We start from the raw sequence: 17,363 nt of genomic DNA, 5'->3' as shown, positions 1-17,363 counted from the left end.
TTATCCAGTCATCTACTGATGGACACTTAGGTTGCTTCCATGTCCTGGCTATTGTAAAAAGAGCTGTAGTGAACATTTTGGTATATGACTCTTTTTGAATTATGGCTTTCTCAGAACACATGCCCAGTAGTGGGATTGCTGGGTCGTATGATAGTTCTATTTTTAGTTTTTTTAAGGAACCCCATACTGTTCTCCATAGTGGCTCTATCAATTTACATTCCCACCAACAGTGCAAGAGAGTTCCCTTTTCTCCACACTCTCTCTAGCATTTATTGTTTGTAGATTTTTCATGATGGCCATTCTGACTGGTGTGAGATGATATCTCATTGTAGTTTTGATTTGCATTTCTCTAATGATTAATGATATTGAGCATTCTTTCTTGTGTTTGTTGGCAATATGTATCTCTTCTTTGGAAAAATGTCTTTATTCTTCTGCCCATTTTTGGACTGGGTTGTTTGTTTTTTTGATATTGAGTTGCATGAGCTGCTTGTACGTTTTGGAGATTAATCCTTTGTCAGTTGCTTCATTTGCAAATATCTTCTCTCATTTTGAGGCTTATCTTTTTGTCTTGTTTATGGTTTCCTTTGCTGTGCAAAAGCTTTTAAGTTTCATTAGGTCCCATTTTTTGTTGTTGTTGTTGTTTTTATTTCCATTTCTCTAGGAGGTAGGTCAAAAAAGATCTTGCTGTGACTTATGTCATAGAGTGTTCTGCCTATGTTTTCCTCTAAGACTCTGATGGTGTCTGGCTTTACATTTAGGTCTTTAATCTATTTTGAGTTTATCTTTGTGTATGGTGTTAGGGAGTGTTCTAATTTCATTCTTTTACATGTAGCTGTCCAATTTTCTGAGCACCACTTATTGAAGAGGCTGTCTTTTCTCCACTGTATATTCTTACCTCCTTTATCAAAGATAAGGTGACTATATGTGCATGAGTTTATCTCTGGGCTTTCTATCCTGTTCCATTGATCTATATTTCTGTTTTTGTGCCAGTACCATACTGTCTTGATTACTGTAGCTTTGTAGTATAGTCTGAAGTCAGGGAGCCTGATTCCTCCAGCTGCATTTTTCATTTTAAAGATTGCTTTGGCTATTAGTGGTCCTTTGTGTTTCCATACTAATTGTGAATATTTTTGTTCTAGTTCTGTGAAAAATGCCAGTGGTAGTTTGATAGGGATTGCATTGAATCTGTAGATTGCTTTGGGTAGTAGAGTCATTTTCACAATGCTGATTCTTCCAATCCAAGAACATGGTATATCTCTCCATCTATTTGTATCATCTTTAATTTCTTTCATCAGTGTCTTATAATTTTCTGCATACAGGTCTTTTGTCTCCTTAGGTAGGTTTATTCCTAGATATTTTATTCTTTTTGTTGCAATGGTAAATGGGAGTGTTTCCTTGATTTCACTTTCAGATTTTTCATCATTACTGTATAGGAATGCCAGAGATTTCTGTGCATTAAGTTTGTATCCTGCTACATTACCAAATTCATTGATTAGCTCTGGTAGTTTTCTCGTAGCATCTTTAGGATTCTCTATGTGTAGTATCATGTCATCTGCAAACAGTGACAGCTTTATTTCTTCTTTTCCAATTTGGATTCATTTTATTTCTTTTTCTTCTGTGATTGCTGTGGCTAAAACTTCCAAAATTATGTTGAATAATGGTGGTGAGAGTGGGCAACCTTGTCTTGTTCCTGATCTTAGTGGAAATGGTTTCAGTTTTTCACCATTGAGGACAATGTTGGCTCTGGATTGGTCATATATGGCCTTTATTATATTGAGGAAAGTACCCTCTATGCCTACTTTCTGGAGGGTTTTTATCATAAATGGGTGTTGAATTTTGTCAAAAGTTTCTCTGTGTCTATTGAGATGATCATATGGTTTTTCTCCTTTAATTTGTTAATATGGTGTGTCACCTTGATTGATTTGTGTATATTGAAGAATCCTTGCATTCCTGCAATAAACCCCACTTGATCATAGTTTATGATCTTTTTAATGTGCTGTTGGATTCTGTTGCTAGTATTTTGTTGAGGATTTTTGCATCTATGTTCATCAGTGATATTGGCCTGTAGTTTTCTTTTTTTGTGACATCTTTGTTTGGTTTTGGTATCAGAGTGATGGTGGCCTCGTAAAATGTGTTTGGGAGTGTTCCTCCCTCTGCTATATTGTGGAAGAGTTTGAGAAGGATAGGTGTTAGCTCTTCTCTAAATGTTTGATAGAATTCACCTGTGAAGCCATCTGGCCCTGGGCTTTTGTTTGTTGGAAGGTTTTTAATCACAGTTTTAATGTCAGTGCTTGTGATTGGTCTGTTCATATTTCCTATTTCTTCCTAGTTCAGTCTCGGCAGGTTGTACATTTCCAAGAATTTGTCCGTTTCTTCCAGGTTGTCCATTTTATTTGCATATAGTTGCTTGTAGTAATCTCTCATGATCCTTTGTATTTCTTCAGTGTCAATTGTTACTTCTCCTTTTTCATTTCTAATTCTATTGATTTTAGTCTTCTCCCTTTTTTTCTTTATAAGTCTTGGTAATGGTTTATCAATTTTGTTTATCTTCTCAGAGAAACAGCTTTTAGTTTTATTGATCTTTGCTATCGTTTCCTTCATTTCTTTTTCATTTATTTCTGATCTGATCTTTATGATGTCTTTCCTTCTGCTAATTATGTTTTTTTTTTTGTTCTTCTTTCTCTAATTGCTTTAGGTGTAAGTTTAGGTGGTTTATTTGAGATATTTCTTGTTTCTTAAGGTAGGCTTGTATAGCTATAAACTTCCCTCTTAGAACTGCTTTTGCTGCACCCCATAGGTTTTGGGTCATCCTGTCTCCATTGTCATTTGTTTCTATGTATTTTTTGATTTCCTCTTTGATTTCTTCAGTGATCTCTTGGTTATTAAGTAGTGTGATGTTTAGCCTCCATGTGTTTGTATTTCTTACAGATTTTTTCCTGTAATTGATATCTAGTCTCATAGCATTGTGGTTGGCAATGATACTTGATACCATTTCCATTTTCTTAAATTTACCAAGGCTTCATTTGTCACCCAAAATATCATCTATCCTGGAGAATGTTCCATGAGCACTTGAGAAAAATGTGTATTCTGTTGTTTTTGGATGGAATGTACTATAAATATCAATTAAGTCCATCTTGTTTAATGTATCATTTAAAGCTTGTGTTTCCTTATTTATTTTCATTTTAGATGATCTGTCCATTGGTGAAAGTGGGGTGTTAAAGTCCCTTACTATGATTGTGTTAGTCAATTTCCCCTTTTATGGCTGTTAGTATTTGCCTTATGTATTGAGGTGCTCCTATGTTGGGTGCATAAATATTTACAATTCTTATATCTTCTTCTTGGATTGATCCCTTAATCATTATGTAGTGTCCTTCTTTGTCTTTTGTAATAGTCTTCATTTTAAAGTCTATTTTGTCTGATATGAGAATTGCTACTCCAGCTTTGTTTTGATTTCCATTTGCATTGAATATTTTTTCCATCCCCTAACTTTCAGTCTGTATGTGTCCCTAGGTCTGAAGTGGGTGTCTTATAGACAGCACATATACTGGTCTTGTTTTTGTATCCATTCAGCCAGTCTATGTCTTTTGGTTGGAGAATTTAATCCATTTATATTTAAGTTAATTATTGATATGTATGTTCCTATTACCATTTTCTTAATTTTTTTGGGTTCGTTATTGTAAGTCCCTTCCTACCCTTATGTTTTCTGCCTAGAATAGTTCCTTTAGCATTTGTTGTAAAGCTGGTTTGGTGGTGCTGAATTCTCTTAGCTTTTGCTTGTCTGTAAAGCTTTTAATTTCTCTGTCAAATCTTAATGAGATCCTTGCTGGGTAGAGTAATCTTGGTTGTAGGTTTTTCTGTTTCATCACTTTAAATATGTCCTGCCCCTCCCTTCTGCCTTGCAGAGTTTCTGCTGAAAGATCAGCTGTTAACCTTATGCGGATTCCTTTATGTGTTACTTGTTGTTTTTCCCTTGCTGCTTTTAATATTTGTTCTTTGTATTTAATTTTTGATAGTTTGATTAATATGTGTCTTGGTCTGTTTATCCTTGGATTTATGCTGTATGGGACTCTTTGTGCTTCCTGGACTTGGTTAACTATTTCCTTTCCCATATTAGGGAGGTTTTTAACTATAATCTCTTCAAATATTTTCTCAGTCACTCTCAGTTTCTCTTCTTCTTCTGGGACCCCTATAATTCGTATGTTGGTGTGTTTAATATTGTCCCAGAGTTCTCTGGGAGTGTCCTCAATTCTTTTCATTCTTTTTTCTTTATTCTGCTCTGCAGTCATTATTTCCACTATTTTATCTTGCAGGTTACTTCTTCGTTCTTCTGCCTCAGTTATTGTGCTATTGATCCCTTCTAGAGAATTTTTAATTTATTGTGTTGTTCATCACTGTTTGTTTGCTCTTTAATTCTTCTAGGTCCTTGTTAAACGTTTCTTGTATTCAATCCATTCTATTTCCAAGATTTGGGATCATCTTTACTATCATTATTTTGAATTCATTTTCAAGTAGACTGCCTGTTTCCTCTTCATTTGTTAGGTCTAGTGGGTTTTTGCCTTGCTCCTTCTTCTGTTGTGTGTTTCTCTGTCTTCTCATTTTGCTTAACTTACTGTGTTTGGGGTCTCCTTTTCGCAGGCTGCAAGTTCATAGTTACCGTTGTTTTTGGTGTCTGTCCCCAGTGGCAAAGGTTGGTTCAGTGAGTTTTGTAGGCTTCCTGGTGGAGGGGACTAGTGCCTGTGTTCTGGTGGATGAGGCTGGATCTTGTCTTTTTGGTGTGCAGGTCCACGTCCGGTGGTGTGTTTTGGGGTGTCTGTGGCCCTACTATGATTTTAGGCAGCCTCTGAGCTAATGGATGGGGTTGTGTTCCTGTCTTGTTAGTTGTTTGGCATAGTGTGTCCTGCACTGTAGGTTGCTGGTCGTTGAGTGAAGCTGGGTTTTGGTGTTGAGATCTCTGGGAGATTTTCACCGTTTGATATTACGTGGAGCTGGGAGGTCTCTTGTGGACCAGTGTCCTGAATTTGGCTCTCCCACCTCAGTGGCACAGCCCTGATGCCTGGCAGATGCCTGTCCTCCACACGGCTCAGAATAAAAGGGTGAAGAAAAATAAATAAATAAAGAAGAAGATAAAATAAAATAAAATAAAGTTATTAAAATAAAAAATAATTATTAAGAAAAAAATATTTATAAGTAATAAAAAATAATAAATGGACAGACAGAACCCCAGGACAAATGGTAAAATCAAAGTTATACAGACAAAATCACATACAGAATCATACACATACACACACACACAATAAGAAAAAGGGAAAAATATATATATATACCGTTGCTCCCAAAGTCCACCTCCTCAATGTGGGATGATTCGTTGTCTATTCAGGTATTCCACAGATGCAGGGTACATCAAGTTCATTGTTGAGATTTAATCCACTGCTCCTGAGGCTGCTGGGAGAAATTTCCCTTTCTCTTCTTTGTTCGCAGAGCTCGCCGGGTTCAGCTTTGGATTTGGCCCCTCCTCTGTGTGTAGGTCGCCAGAGGGTGTCTGTTCTTTACTCAGACAGGACAAGGTTAAAGGAACAAGTGGCTCGGGGGCTCTGACTCACTCAGGCCGGGGGGAGGGAGGGTTACAGATGCAGGGCGAGCCTGCGGCGGCAGAGGCCAGTGTGTCATTGCACCAGCCCGAGGTGCGCCGTGCATTCTCCCAGGGAAGTTGTCCCTGGATCACGTGACCCTGGCAGTGGCAGGCTGCACAGACTCCCGGGAGGGGGTGGTGTGGATAGTGACCTGTGCTTACACACAGGCTTCTTGATGGCAGCAGCAGCAGCAGCCTTAGCGTCTCATGCCCGTCTCTGTGGTCCATGTTTTTAGCTGCAGCTCGTGCCTGTCTCTGGAGCTCCTTTAAGCAGCGCTCTGAATCCCCTCTCCTCGTGCACCAGGAAACAAAGAGGGAAGACAAAGTCTTTTGCCTCTTTGGCAGCTCCAGACTTTTCCCCAGACTCCCTCCCGGCCAGCCGTGGCACACTAACCCCCTGCAGGCTGTGTTCACGCCGCCAGCCCCAGTCATCTCCCTGGAATCCAACCAAAGCCCGAGCCTCAGCTCCCAACCCCGCCTGCCCTGGCGGGTGAGCAGACAAGCCTCTCGGGCTGGTGAGTGCTGGTCGGCAGCGATCCTCTGTGAGGGAGTCTCTCCGCTTTGCCCTCCGCACCCCTGTGGCTGCGCTCTCCTCCGCGGCTCCGAAGCTTCCCCCCTCCGCCACCCACAGTCTCCGCCCGTGAAGGGGCTTCTAGTGTGTGGAAGCCTTTCCTCCTTCACGGCTCCCTCCCAGAGGTGCAAGTCCCGTCCGTATTCTTTTGTCTCTGTTTTTTCTTTTTTCTTTTGCCCTACCCAGGTACGTAGGGAGTTTCTTGCCTTTTGGGAGGTCTGAGGTCTTCTGCCAGTGTTCAGTAGGTGTTCTGTAGGAACAGTTCCACCTGTAGTTGTGTTTCTGATGTGTTTGTGGGGAGGAATGTAATCTCCATGTCTTACTCTTCCACCATCTTGAAGCTCTTCTTTATTTATATTTTAATATAAGTGAGTTCATCTGTATTTTCTTTTATTGCTTCTGGATTTTGAATCATTGTTAGTTAAGTTTTTGCCACTTCCAGGTTATAAAGAAATTCTTTCTTATTTTAAATATGTACATATTTGATTTTTTTGTATTTAAATCCCTCGTTTGGAATTTGATCCTGATCTGCGGTATGAGGTGTGGATCTGATTTTATCTTTTACTATGTGTCTTCCCAGTTTTCCCAGCACCAATTATTAAAAAGTCACTTTTTTCCCTATTGATTTGAGCTGCTTCTTTTATCATATACTAAATTTCCCTGTGCACCTGGATGTCTTGGATTTTCTGTTCTGGCCATTGTTCTCTTGATCCATGCATCCATTTATCCATCCATCCATCCACATTAGATATAGACTCAGTAAATTTGGCCTCACCAGCTCTTCTTTTTCAGTGTTTTCCTTGCTCAGTTGACTAGCTTGTTCGTTCTTCCAAACGAGCATTATAATCAATTTGTGTAGCACAAACAAACAAAACAAGCAGACAAACTAAACATCTAATGGTCTCTTGGTTAACACTGTGTTAAGTATATACATTAACTATGGGAGAAATGTTATCTTAAGAGGATGTTCAAGTTTATTTGTGTGTTTAGGCATATGTTATAGTTATTTTATTTTGCTGTTGAATGTTTCACATAAAATTTACACTTGGGGATCTTCCTTCCTTCTTCCCTTCCCTTCTTCTTTTGTTTCTTCTTCCTGTCTTCCTTCATTCTTTCTTTCCCTTTGATATTGTAAAGAAGGGTCCACTATCAGTATTTTCTAACTAATTTTGCCTGTAATAGAGGAAAGCTATTGATTTCCATATGTTAATCTTATAGCTTACAACTTTTGTCTTTAGTTATTTTACACTGGTTATTTTAGTATTTTTAGATATGTAATCTGATTATCCATGAAAAGAGTATAACTTCTTCCTTTCTAATTTGCATGCCTCCCGTTGTTTTTTCTCTTCTAATTTAGATGACTAAAACTCTAACACAATGTGAAATATTAGTAGAGATCATGAAGATGCTTGTTTTTGATCTTTGTCTGACCTGAATGGGAAATTCAAGTGTTTTCACATTAGTTACCTTTTAAATGAGTGGAGAGATCATACCACTTTTCTCCTTAGCCCTATTATGATGACTATGTATAGACATAGTACATTTTCTAATATTGAACCACATCTGCATTTTTGGATCAAGCCCCCACTTGGTCATAATTTCCTTTCTAAATATGCTATCGGGTACTATTTGCCAATATTTTTGCAATTTTAAAATTTATATTCATAAGTGAGGCTCTAATTTTTCTTTTTGTGTGGTCTTTTTGTCAGGTTTGGGGATCACCTTTATACTTACTTCATATAACACATTTGGAAGATTTTTGGAGAAGGATAAGTAGCATTAAGGATTATCTGCTCTTTAAAGAGTTATCTAAAGAAAAAAATTGGATCCTGCTGTATTTTTTTCTTATGGAGTCTTTAAATACCTTTTCTCTTTCTTTTATAGGAATTGGTCTTTTCAAATTTTCTATCTGTATTGGGATTAATTTTGATGAGTTTAAGAGCCTGAATTACTTGAAATCAGAACCATGTCTCTTTTGTTTACTTTTCTCAGAGGCTAGAGTTAACTGAAAAATCAGTAATCTTACAATATGTGTGTATAGAATACTTGTTATATAGTGTGTTAGGCATGCAGTAGAGAAAGAACAATTTAATCAACAAGTAGCATGCTTGTACTTCCTGGAAGTGTTGATGAATTTACTTTCACTTCCTCCTAACACTTCACATAAACAATAGTAATTGATTTTTTTAATGGTCCTATCAGTCAGCAGCTGATCCACCTTGCCCCTTACTACTTCCCAACCTTCAACTTTAATAACAAGGTGATCATAAGAGATGTAAAGTGCACCTGGCCAGGAGTTAGGGAAGCTAAAGGAGGAGATAGCCCATCTGGAATACCAGCTGGCTTGGCTGCCCCACATTTACAACTGAAGTCAGAATATAAGCAGCAATGTGTGTTATCTGCAACAGCATCTCACTCCCTGCATCAACCTCACAAACATAAAATGAATGTGTGTGGTGTCACTTCCACCTTCCAAATCTCATGTAACATATCCCTCTAAATCACAGACTCCAGCAAGACCAAGAGAGGAGCCCTACAGACATTAACATGAGGGTTTCCCATGGAGTTGTCCAGCCACTTAACCCTACAATAAAACCCATGGAGGGCAAACCACAAACGTTTGCTTAGTGCTGACACTTAGTGCTGACCACTGTTAAATATGAGAGGACCACACAAGATTACCTGACATCCCAGCAAAGAGTCTAACATGCCAGATAAAACAGAGACCAAAATACAAAACAAGTAAGCCAGTTAAGCACGTGAGCACATAAACACACACACACCCCTACCTTGGAGGAAATAATGTACACAGAAAGAAGAAAATTTTCTAAAAAACTATATTACAATTAATATTTTCAGAGATTTTAGAGATATATTTCATCAATGAATCAAGAATTGCATGCTGTTAAAAAGAGAGTACTCAGAGGTGGTGGGGGGTGAGGGAAAGCCTCCACGGGATTTAAATCTGGGAATGACCCAAATGTCCTACAATGGCTTCACTGTTAAACACGCCACCATTGAAACAGTCAAAGCCTGAGGATGACCCAATGTCCTACGATGGCTTAACTGTTAAACATGCCACCAGTGAAACAGCCAAAACCTGGGAATGACCCAAATGTCCTATGATGGGTTAACTGCTAAACAAACTGTGGTATATCCATACCATTGGATGCCACTCAGCAATTAAACAGAAATAAACTATTGGTGCAATAAACAACTCAAGTGGATTTCGAGGGAATTATGCTGTGGGAAGAAGCTAGTTTCAAGAGGGAATGTCCAGCATGATGGTGGGGAGATGGCCAGAGGAGACAGCTGTGTGTCAGGTTGGAAGCATACCAGTCCAGTTTGCCACAGGTCAGAAAGATCCAGAAGATAATTTTTCAAAGAAGTTGAAATCCATAGAATACCTGAAATGTCCAAATATTAAAAAAAAAATAATTATTATTAGAGACATTTTCAAACATACACAAAAAGATAGAATAGTATAATTGTCCCCAATGTACCCTCCCCTGTTTCAGTATTTATCAATAGGCTACCATTTTTATTTCCACTATGCCCCTCTTTGTTTTCGATGAAGTATTTTAAAAAACAGATTGTGGACATAATCATTTTACTACAAATCCCTAAGTATGTATCTCTGACAAAGATGAATGTTTTATCTTTTAGAACATAACCACACTACCATTATCATAGCCAACTAAAATTAAAAATATTTAAAGATACCAAATCTGATTTTAATTTTTCTGGTTCTCTTAATTTTGTCGTTGCTTTGTTGGAATCAGGGTCTTTACAAGGTCCATACACAGTGTTTGACTGATATGTTTCCTGCATTTCTATCCCCCTTTTTGCCATTTATTTGTTGAAGAAACTGAGTCAGATGTTCCCAGAATCAGAATTTAACTGACTGTGTTTTTATAATGTTGAGCGTGTTTCTTTACCTCTTACTGTGAATTAGTGTTTAATCTCAGGGCTTTATTAGATTCAACTTCAAATTTTTGGCAAGAATGTATCTTAGGTGGTGCTGTGTATTTCTTATTACCTCACGTTGCAGGCATCTTGATAATCACTTTTGGGTGTGTTGAGATTGATCAGTGAGTTTGGTTATTGTTAATTTAATCCATCCACTAAAAAAGGACCCCCTCAACTTTTCATCTAATGATTTAGAAATGCTTGATAATTATTTTCTAATTCTTTATTTCATTGGTCTTTATTTCATTCTGCTGAGGACAGAATCATGGAATGATTGTTGTCTTAAGTCAGTTCTGGAGTGGTTGGTAACCTGGCAATGCATAACTGATAACACATGTACTAGAGATGAAACAAGATTACCAAATACTGGCTATTGTTGAAGCTAGTTGTGATATCAGGTTTATTTTATTACTCTCTGTGCTCTTTGCATGTATTTGAATTTTTTGTGATAAAATGTTAAGAAGAAAATACTGAATTTAAATATCACTTGAAATAATTTGTAGTTAAATTCATTTATTTTAGTTTCCTTTCCATATTTATGAATTGCACCTTTTCTTCTAGTATATTTAATTTTGTTTTTTAAAAATATTTATATTGATTCAAAGTTAAAAATATGGCATATTCAGAAAGGCCTAGTTTTTGCCCCTGTCCCCTTTCTCCCATTCTTTCTCTCTCCATAAGTACCCATTTAAATTAGTTTTCACCTGAATATTTTGGAAGGCATTTTAGAGAGTTGTTAGGGAATTTGTAGTTAAATTTGTGATATATACCTAGAAAATAAGGCAAATGAGAAGAAGAAGACAGTTATTAATTTTTAGAAAAATGAAATTGTGTTCAGGAAAGGAAACAACCACATTATCATATTTGCTATTCGTGAATAGCATGCTTTCTGTTGTATTAGCATATACAGTAATGATTGATCTAACTAAAATTGTGATCCTACTATATTGGCAGTATGTGGAAACTGAAAGTTCTTTGTATGTGGGGAGAGGTGATGAAAAAAGCGAAATTCTCATCTTTCCTATTGGTAAGTGAATAGATGACCTATAAATATGGAAAATCAAGAAGTAGCAGTATAGACATACAATTTAGAGATGCAACAGTCAATACCAAAAGAATAAGCTAAGAAATAAATGTCATCATCTCTGCACAGAAGGGAGGTAAGACCTATTGGTTTTTCTTAACAAGTCTTGTGATTCATGAAAAAAAATGAAGTAAGCAAAAAATTGACAAAAAATAAGAGGCAACATAGCATGAAACAATTTAACATTAATAATCATAATCGTTTATATTTATCAAGCACTTCCTACGTGCCAGGTACTATGCTAAGTGTTGAACATGGATTATCTCTGAATCTTTACTTCAGTTGTATGAGATAGACTCTTTTTTTTATGCCTATAACCACATGAGAGAATTAATGCTTTGAGAGTATATTAGCTCTTTACTGCTGCATGATGAATTACAGCAAAAGTTATTCTCTGGAAACAACAGATGTTATTACTTTATAGTTTCTGTGGGTCTTTGAGCAACTTGGTAGGGTAGTTCTGGCCCAGTCTGATGGGGCTGCCTTCACGGTGTCAGCCAGGGCTACTGTCACTTCAGTTAAAACTCTGGAGAGAAGCTTCCAGGCTCATGCTGTGGACCTCTTCAAAGGGCTACCTCGGGACCTAGCAGTCGGCTTCTCTGAAAGCAGGTGCTCCAGAAGAATCCGAGTTGGAAGCCATGTGTCTTTTTACAACCTGGTCTTGACAATGACATCATCTTCTGTCAGAAGCAGGTCAGTAAGTCTAGACCACACTCAAGGGGAGGGCGTGAACTCCAAGAAGTGCTGATGACTTATCTTAGAGGTTGCCAGGTGTGTTATCAGATGTGTGACACACACCTTGGTGTGTTATAAGCTATATGTTATGCTCAATATGCAGGGTGCAAACTGACCCTCCCATGGACCCACAGCTTCAGAAATGGTGTATGACTGCAAGGGAGAGTTACATGAGTACAAGGATCACCTTGAATTCACTCTAATTTATACAAAGTCAAAGCCTCTCAAGCTTTAGAACTTTATTTGTAGTGAATTATTTGAAGCACCCCTCACACCTGATCATGTCAAACTACAGCTTCATATTCCTGGGCTGGGACATTAGTCACAGGGGCATGGTAGTTAAGGTGAGGACTTACTGCTCTATCTTTAAAACTGTTAGGAGCCACTGGAGTGTTTTCAACACAGGAGGATGACATAATATTGTATGCATACCTGCTGTTCTGAGCTACATTATTTTGTCTCAAGCATCAGTGACATTCTACTTTCTCATGTGTGAAACAGCAGATCCTCCTTTCCACCCTACCAAATTCATTCATGTGGGTGTAATGAAATTTATAAATTTCTTTTGCCTTCAGACTGTTCAAAATATCCCGTCTCAAGACAGCTGTGTCTGCCTCTCTCTGAGCACATAAAGATCTTTGTGGCTGTAACAAGGCTGCAAGCTTTCTAAGGCACAGACTCATTGCCACATCCTTGGTCTGTTGTTTGGTGGCCACCACACTGTTGACACATATGAGGAACTCAGTAAATGCTTGTTAAGTCAAAATGGACTAAACTTGATTGGGCACCTACTATATGATAGTTATTGTGCTGAGCTCTGGGTATATAGAAGTAAGACCGTGTCATTTTAGTTTATGAATGAAAACTCATGACTGTATATTCAGTTTTACATTCACTAATCAAACATTTTCTTATTGAGGTATAGTTAATGTACAATGTTGTGTTAGTTTCAAGTGTACAAAAAAGGGATTCAGATATAAGTATCTATCTATCTATATATATATTATTTTTCAGATTTTTTTCCCTTATAGATTATTACAAAATATTGAGTATAGTTCCCTGTGCTCTACAGTATGTCCTTGTTGGTTATCTATTTTATATTTAGGAGTGTGTACATGTTAATCCCAAACTCCTAATTCACCCTTCCACCTCACCCTTTCCCCTTTGGTAAACATAAATTTGTTTTCTCTGTCTGTGAGTCTGTTTCTGTTTTGCAAATAAGTTCATTTGTGCATTTTTTTAGGTTCCATATATAAGTGATATCATATGATATTTGTCTTTCTCTATCTGGCTTACTTCGCCTAGTATGATAATCTCTAGGTCCATCCATGGTGCTGCAAATGACATTATTTCATTCTTTTTAATGGCTGAGTAATATTCCATTCTATATATATACCACATCTTCTTTATCCATTCCTCTGTTGATGGACATTTAGGTTGCTTCCATGACCTGGTTATTGTAAACAGTGCTGCAATGAACATTGGGGTGCATGTATCTTTTTGAATTCGAGTTTTCTTCACATATATGCCCAGGAGTGGGATTGCTGGATCATATGGTAGCTCTATTTTTCATTTTCTAAGGCACCTCCATACTGTTCACCTTAGTGACTGCACCAATTTACATTCCCACTAACAGTTTAATAAGAGGGTTTCTTTTTCTCCACTCCCTCTCCAGCATTTATTATTTGTACATTTTTAACTTTTGATCTCCCACTGTGAGTGTGGCATTCTGCTAGATGCTGGAACACAGCCTCACACTACACACTGCCACCACTCTTAAAGATCCTGTAACTATTGCAGGAGACAGAACAGTGTATGATGCCCTAGCTTCACAGATGTGCAAATGTAGGGGAAGGACAAACATATCAGCATAGGGAAGGGCTGTTTAAGAGGGAAGGGGAGACATTTTGGAGGATGTAACCTCGGAGTTGTTTAGAAGAATGAACGTTAGGATGAATGGAGGAGGCAAGCCCATCAAGCATTGGGGCACTAGTTTGTTAAGGCTTGGGGAGAAAGTTGAGGTTACAGGAGAAAAGAAAGAAATCACAACTGAAAGTAAATATAATAAGTAGGAGTTACTGATCCTCCAAAGGGATATGCAGAACCAAGCCAAGTTTCTTCTCTGCTGCCTTTGTGTCTTTCCAGCCCTCTACGAGCAATCCTGTGAGGTGTACAGGCACCAAGGCAACACAGCTGGTTTCTTCTACATTGACTCAGATGGCAGTGGGACCTTGGGACCTTTCCAAGTGTACTGCAACATCACAGGTAAGGGTGCAGAATTCCTGCTCATGCTTCATGTCACTACATGATGCAAAGGGAAATCCACTGGAAGGGGACACTTGTATAAATAAAAATTTAAAGGACCAACTTCAGGGGGGAAATGGTATTTAGGTAAATAATAGGATTTAGCAGCTACGTTATTTTCATGAGAGAAGAAAACTTGTTAATGGTCTTGACAAGGTTCCACTGAACCAAGAATTAAATATCAAGCATTTTCTACAGAGCTGAACAAGATCATGTCTCTTAAAATTCAAAAACAGAAAGAGAAGCAAAATAACCCAACAGCCAAAAATCAAAAGTTAAAATCAATAGAAAGGGCTTCCCTGGTGGTTGAGAATCTGCCTGCTAATGCAGGGGACACGGGTTCGAGCTCTGGTCTGGGAAGATCCCACATGCCGCGGAGCAACTAGGCCCGTGAGCCACAACTACTGAGCCTGCGCGTCTGGAGCCTGTGCTCCGCAACAAGAGAAGCCGCAATAGTGAGAGGCCCATGCACTGCGATGAAGAGTGGCGCCCGCTCGCTGCAACTAGAGAAAGCCCTCACACAGAAACGAAGACCCAACACAGCCAAAAAATAAATTAATTAATATCCTTCTTTAAAAAAAAAATCAATAGAAAGCCCTGATTCAGGAAGTGAGAAAGCTTGATTCAGGTCTGGCTCTGAGGACCGTGACTCTGAGGGTCACTGTGAGCTTCAGTTCTGCGTCGGTGAAATGGAAATAGTAGTTCCTGCCCCTTACAGTTGTGAGGATGAAACAAAATCATCTGTATTGCTGTAACTATGCCGCAGATGCCTAACCAAAACACTGAGCTATTTCTATTTTCCCTGGCAATCTCATAATATCTTGCCACTTTTCCCTAAAGTGTCTACAGACGTATTAAGAGCCAATTATTACATGGGTTTAGAAGCAGCATGTGATCACTAATTTATTCTTAAAAAAATAATTCCACACCCCAAACCTGATGTAATATTTATTTAAAAATATAGCAATGTAAGCACTCCCTCTGTTTAGAATGTCAGTTGGCACATACACATTTTTTGTTTGTTTGTTTGTTTTGAGCACTGGCCTTCGGAGACACCAGCAGAATCATGTAATGAAGAAGGAAAGTAGGAGCCTGTTAAGGCTCTTTGAGTCCTCAGGCCCCAGACTTCGCTGCAACAGGGCGACCACATCTGTGGAGGTCTGTCTATAGTCAGACACTGTCCTGGCCACACAGGATATGCAGACAAATAAGGCATAGTCATTGTCATTCATGAGGCAGTAAAATCAGGGAAAATAGCATGCAGTATCACAGGTAGAAATGCAAGCAAGCCATTGCCAAAATGGTGATTGAGGACATTTAGCAGTAATTTGCCCATCTGAATACAAAAGGCCACAGGTTTTCTGCAGAAAATGCTAGTTACATGGAATTGGATGCCATTTCATTTCATTTCCATCATACTTCATCTCTTCAAAATGTATGCTAGCTGCTTCTCAATAGCCCTATAACATAATTAGAAATTGCGTTACTGTTTTCTTTTCACGGTTGTGCCAGCCTATAATATTCAACAACCTGGTCAAGAAGGAGGCTTCTCAGTGGATCTTGGTTATTTTCAAAATTAATTAACATATGGATCTCTGGGGAATCATGCCAAAAATAGACTTTGCAGACCTAGAAATTCTAAATTCAGTAAATGTACTTCTATCGAGCTTTCCAAATGATTCTGAGGCAATTTGTCCCCAGTCCACAATTTACAAAAAAAGGAGGAAGTGTTTTGCTTGCAGAAGAAAGCAAAGGAGATCAGTGCCTGCTGAGTGATGGGTGTGACAAATAATAATAGGATTTGTGGTAATGGCATCAATGACTCAGCTCCTACCATCTTTGGGAACTGAACTGAGAGTTTACAAATATCATCTCTTTTAATTCTTGGCAACAAAAATATGAGGCAGATATTTTAAACTCTATCTTACATAGAAGGAAAGAGCACATGAGAATTTCATGACCTGCTCGAGATAATAAATCCTGGGACTAATAGTCAAGACTCAGGAAGCAAACAAGACCTTCTGGTGCAGCAATAATCTATATCACTAAAACATTAAATGGATACTTTGTATTGCTATGTTTGACTTGAAGCCGTGCTTTTATTTTTGTTATCAAAATAATCAATGCTAATTATGGAAACTTTAAGGAAAAGAAGAAAAGTGTGAAGAAATGTTAAAGTCACTTACACACCGCAATCCAGGGATTGCTATTGATATTTTATTGTTAGAATTTCCTTGGGACTTTTTGCTATGAATGCATATGTGTGTTTTTCTATGAATGTATATGTTCTTAAATGTATATTTTTACACTATGCATTTAAGAGACAAGCATAGACATCCTATTGTCATTAAAATATATAGTTTGAAATTAAAATACATACATTAAATATAGCTTGACAAATTGAACTCTCCAAAATAATGTAAGTACAATGACACTGATTCATAGATCTCATTTACATGAAATTCTCTGCCTCTCTTTGGAAAGACTTCTCTCGGGATTTATGTTTGATATTTTGTCCAGGAATGGCTAAAGATGAATGTTTACATATATTAAATGTTGCCATTTTGCTGATGTGATGCTGAAGGCATCAGGACCTCTGATTTATGTCCCAAAATTGATAGGGTGTGTTGTGCACGATTGGGGATTTCTTTGAAGTATGCTTTTCTGGTCACACGCAATTGCAAAATATATAGGTGTTTGGTTTTGTTTTTGTTTTCCTAAAATACTTGTAAAAGTAAAAGCAAACTTCTGTGTAGGCGAATTATATCCATAGTTAACTGACAAACATTTTTAATGCCTAAATATAACGGTAATGAAATACATAATTTTTTATTTGTCAGTGTTAACTGTTCTTAAATGTGAGTGACTTAAGGACACTAGGAAAAGTGTGACAAAGTGGTCCAGGGAAGAGAGGAAGGGGGAGGGAGAGGAGGAGGGAGGGAGGAGAAGGGGGAACGGAAGGAGGGAGGAAATGGCCAGAGAAGACTTGCTGTGTGTTTAACTCCGGTTTCTAAGAGCACAAAGCTACTGGTCTCTGCACTTTTCAGAGGTATCCCTGGGGCATAACACAG

At 38.0% G+C, this 17,363-nt stretch overlaps 1 protein-coding gene across 2 annotated transcripts in view; it reads left to right on the top strand.

Moving 5' to 3' along the window:
- The window catches only part of CNTNAP5 (contactin associated protein family member 5), a gene marked incomplete at its 5' end in the record, with an annotated part of 887,048 nt that overhangs the window by 597,778 nt on the left and 271,907 nt on the right, over positions 1-17,363 (top strand). For both annotated transcript variants that reach the window (XM_081242026.1, XM_081242025.1), the window contains one exon: positions 14,134-14,253. In XM_081242026.1, the coding sequence (XP_081098152.1) occupies positions 14,134-14,253 (120 nt within the window). The remainder of the gene's footprint in view (positions 1-14,133; positions 14,254-17,363) is intronic.

Source organism: Mesoplodon bidens (genome assembly GCF_964165515.1).
Source record: "Mesoplodon bidens genome assembly, chromosome: 8".
Classification (NCBI taxonomy): Eukaryota; Metazoa; Chordata; class Mammalia; order Artiodactyla; family Ziphiidae; genus Mesoplodon; species Mesoplodon bidens.
Note: the sequence above shows the minus strand (reverse complement) of the source record. Positions and strands in the feature narration are given on the sequence as shown.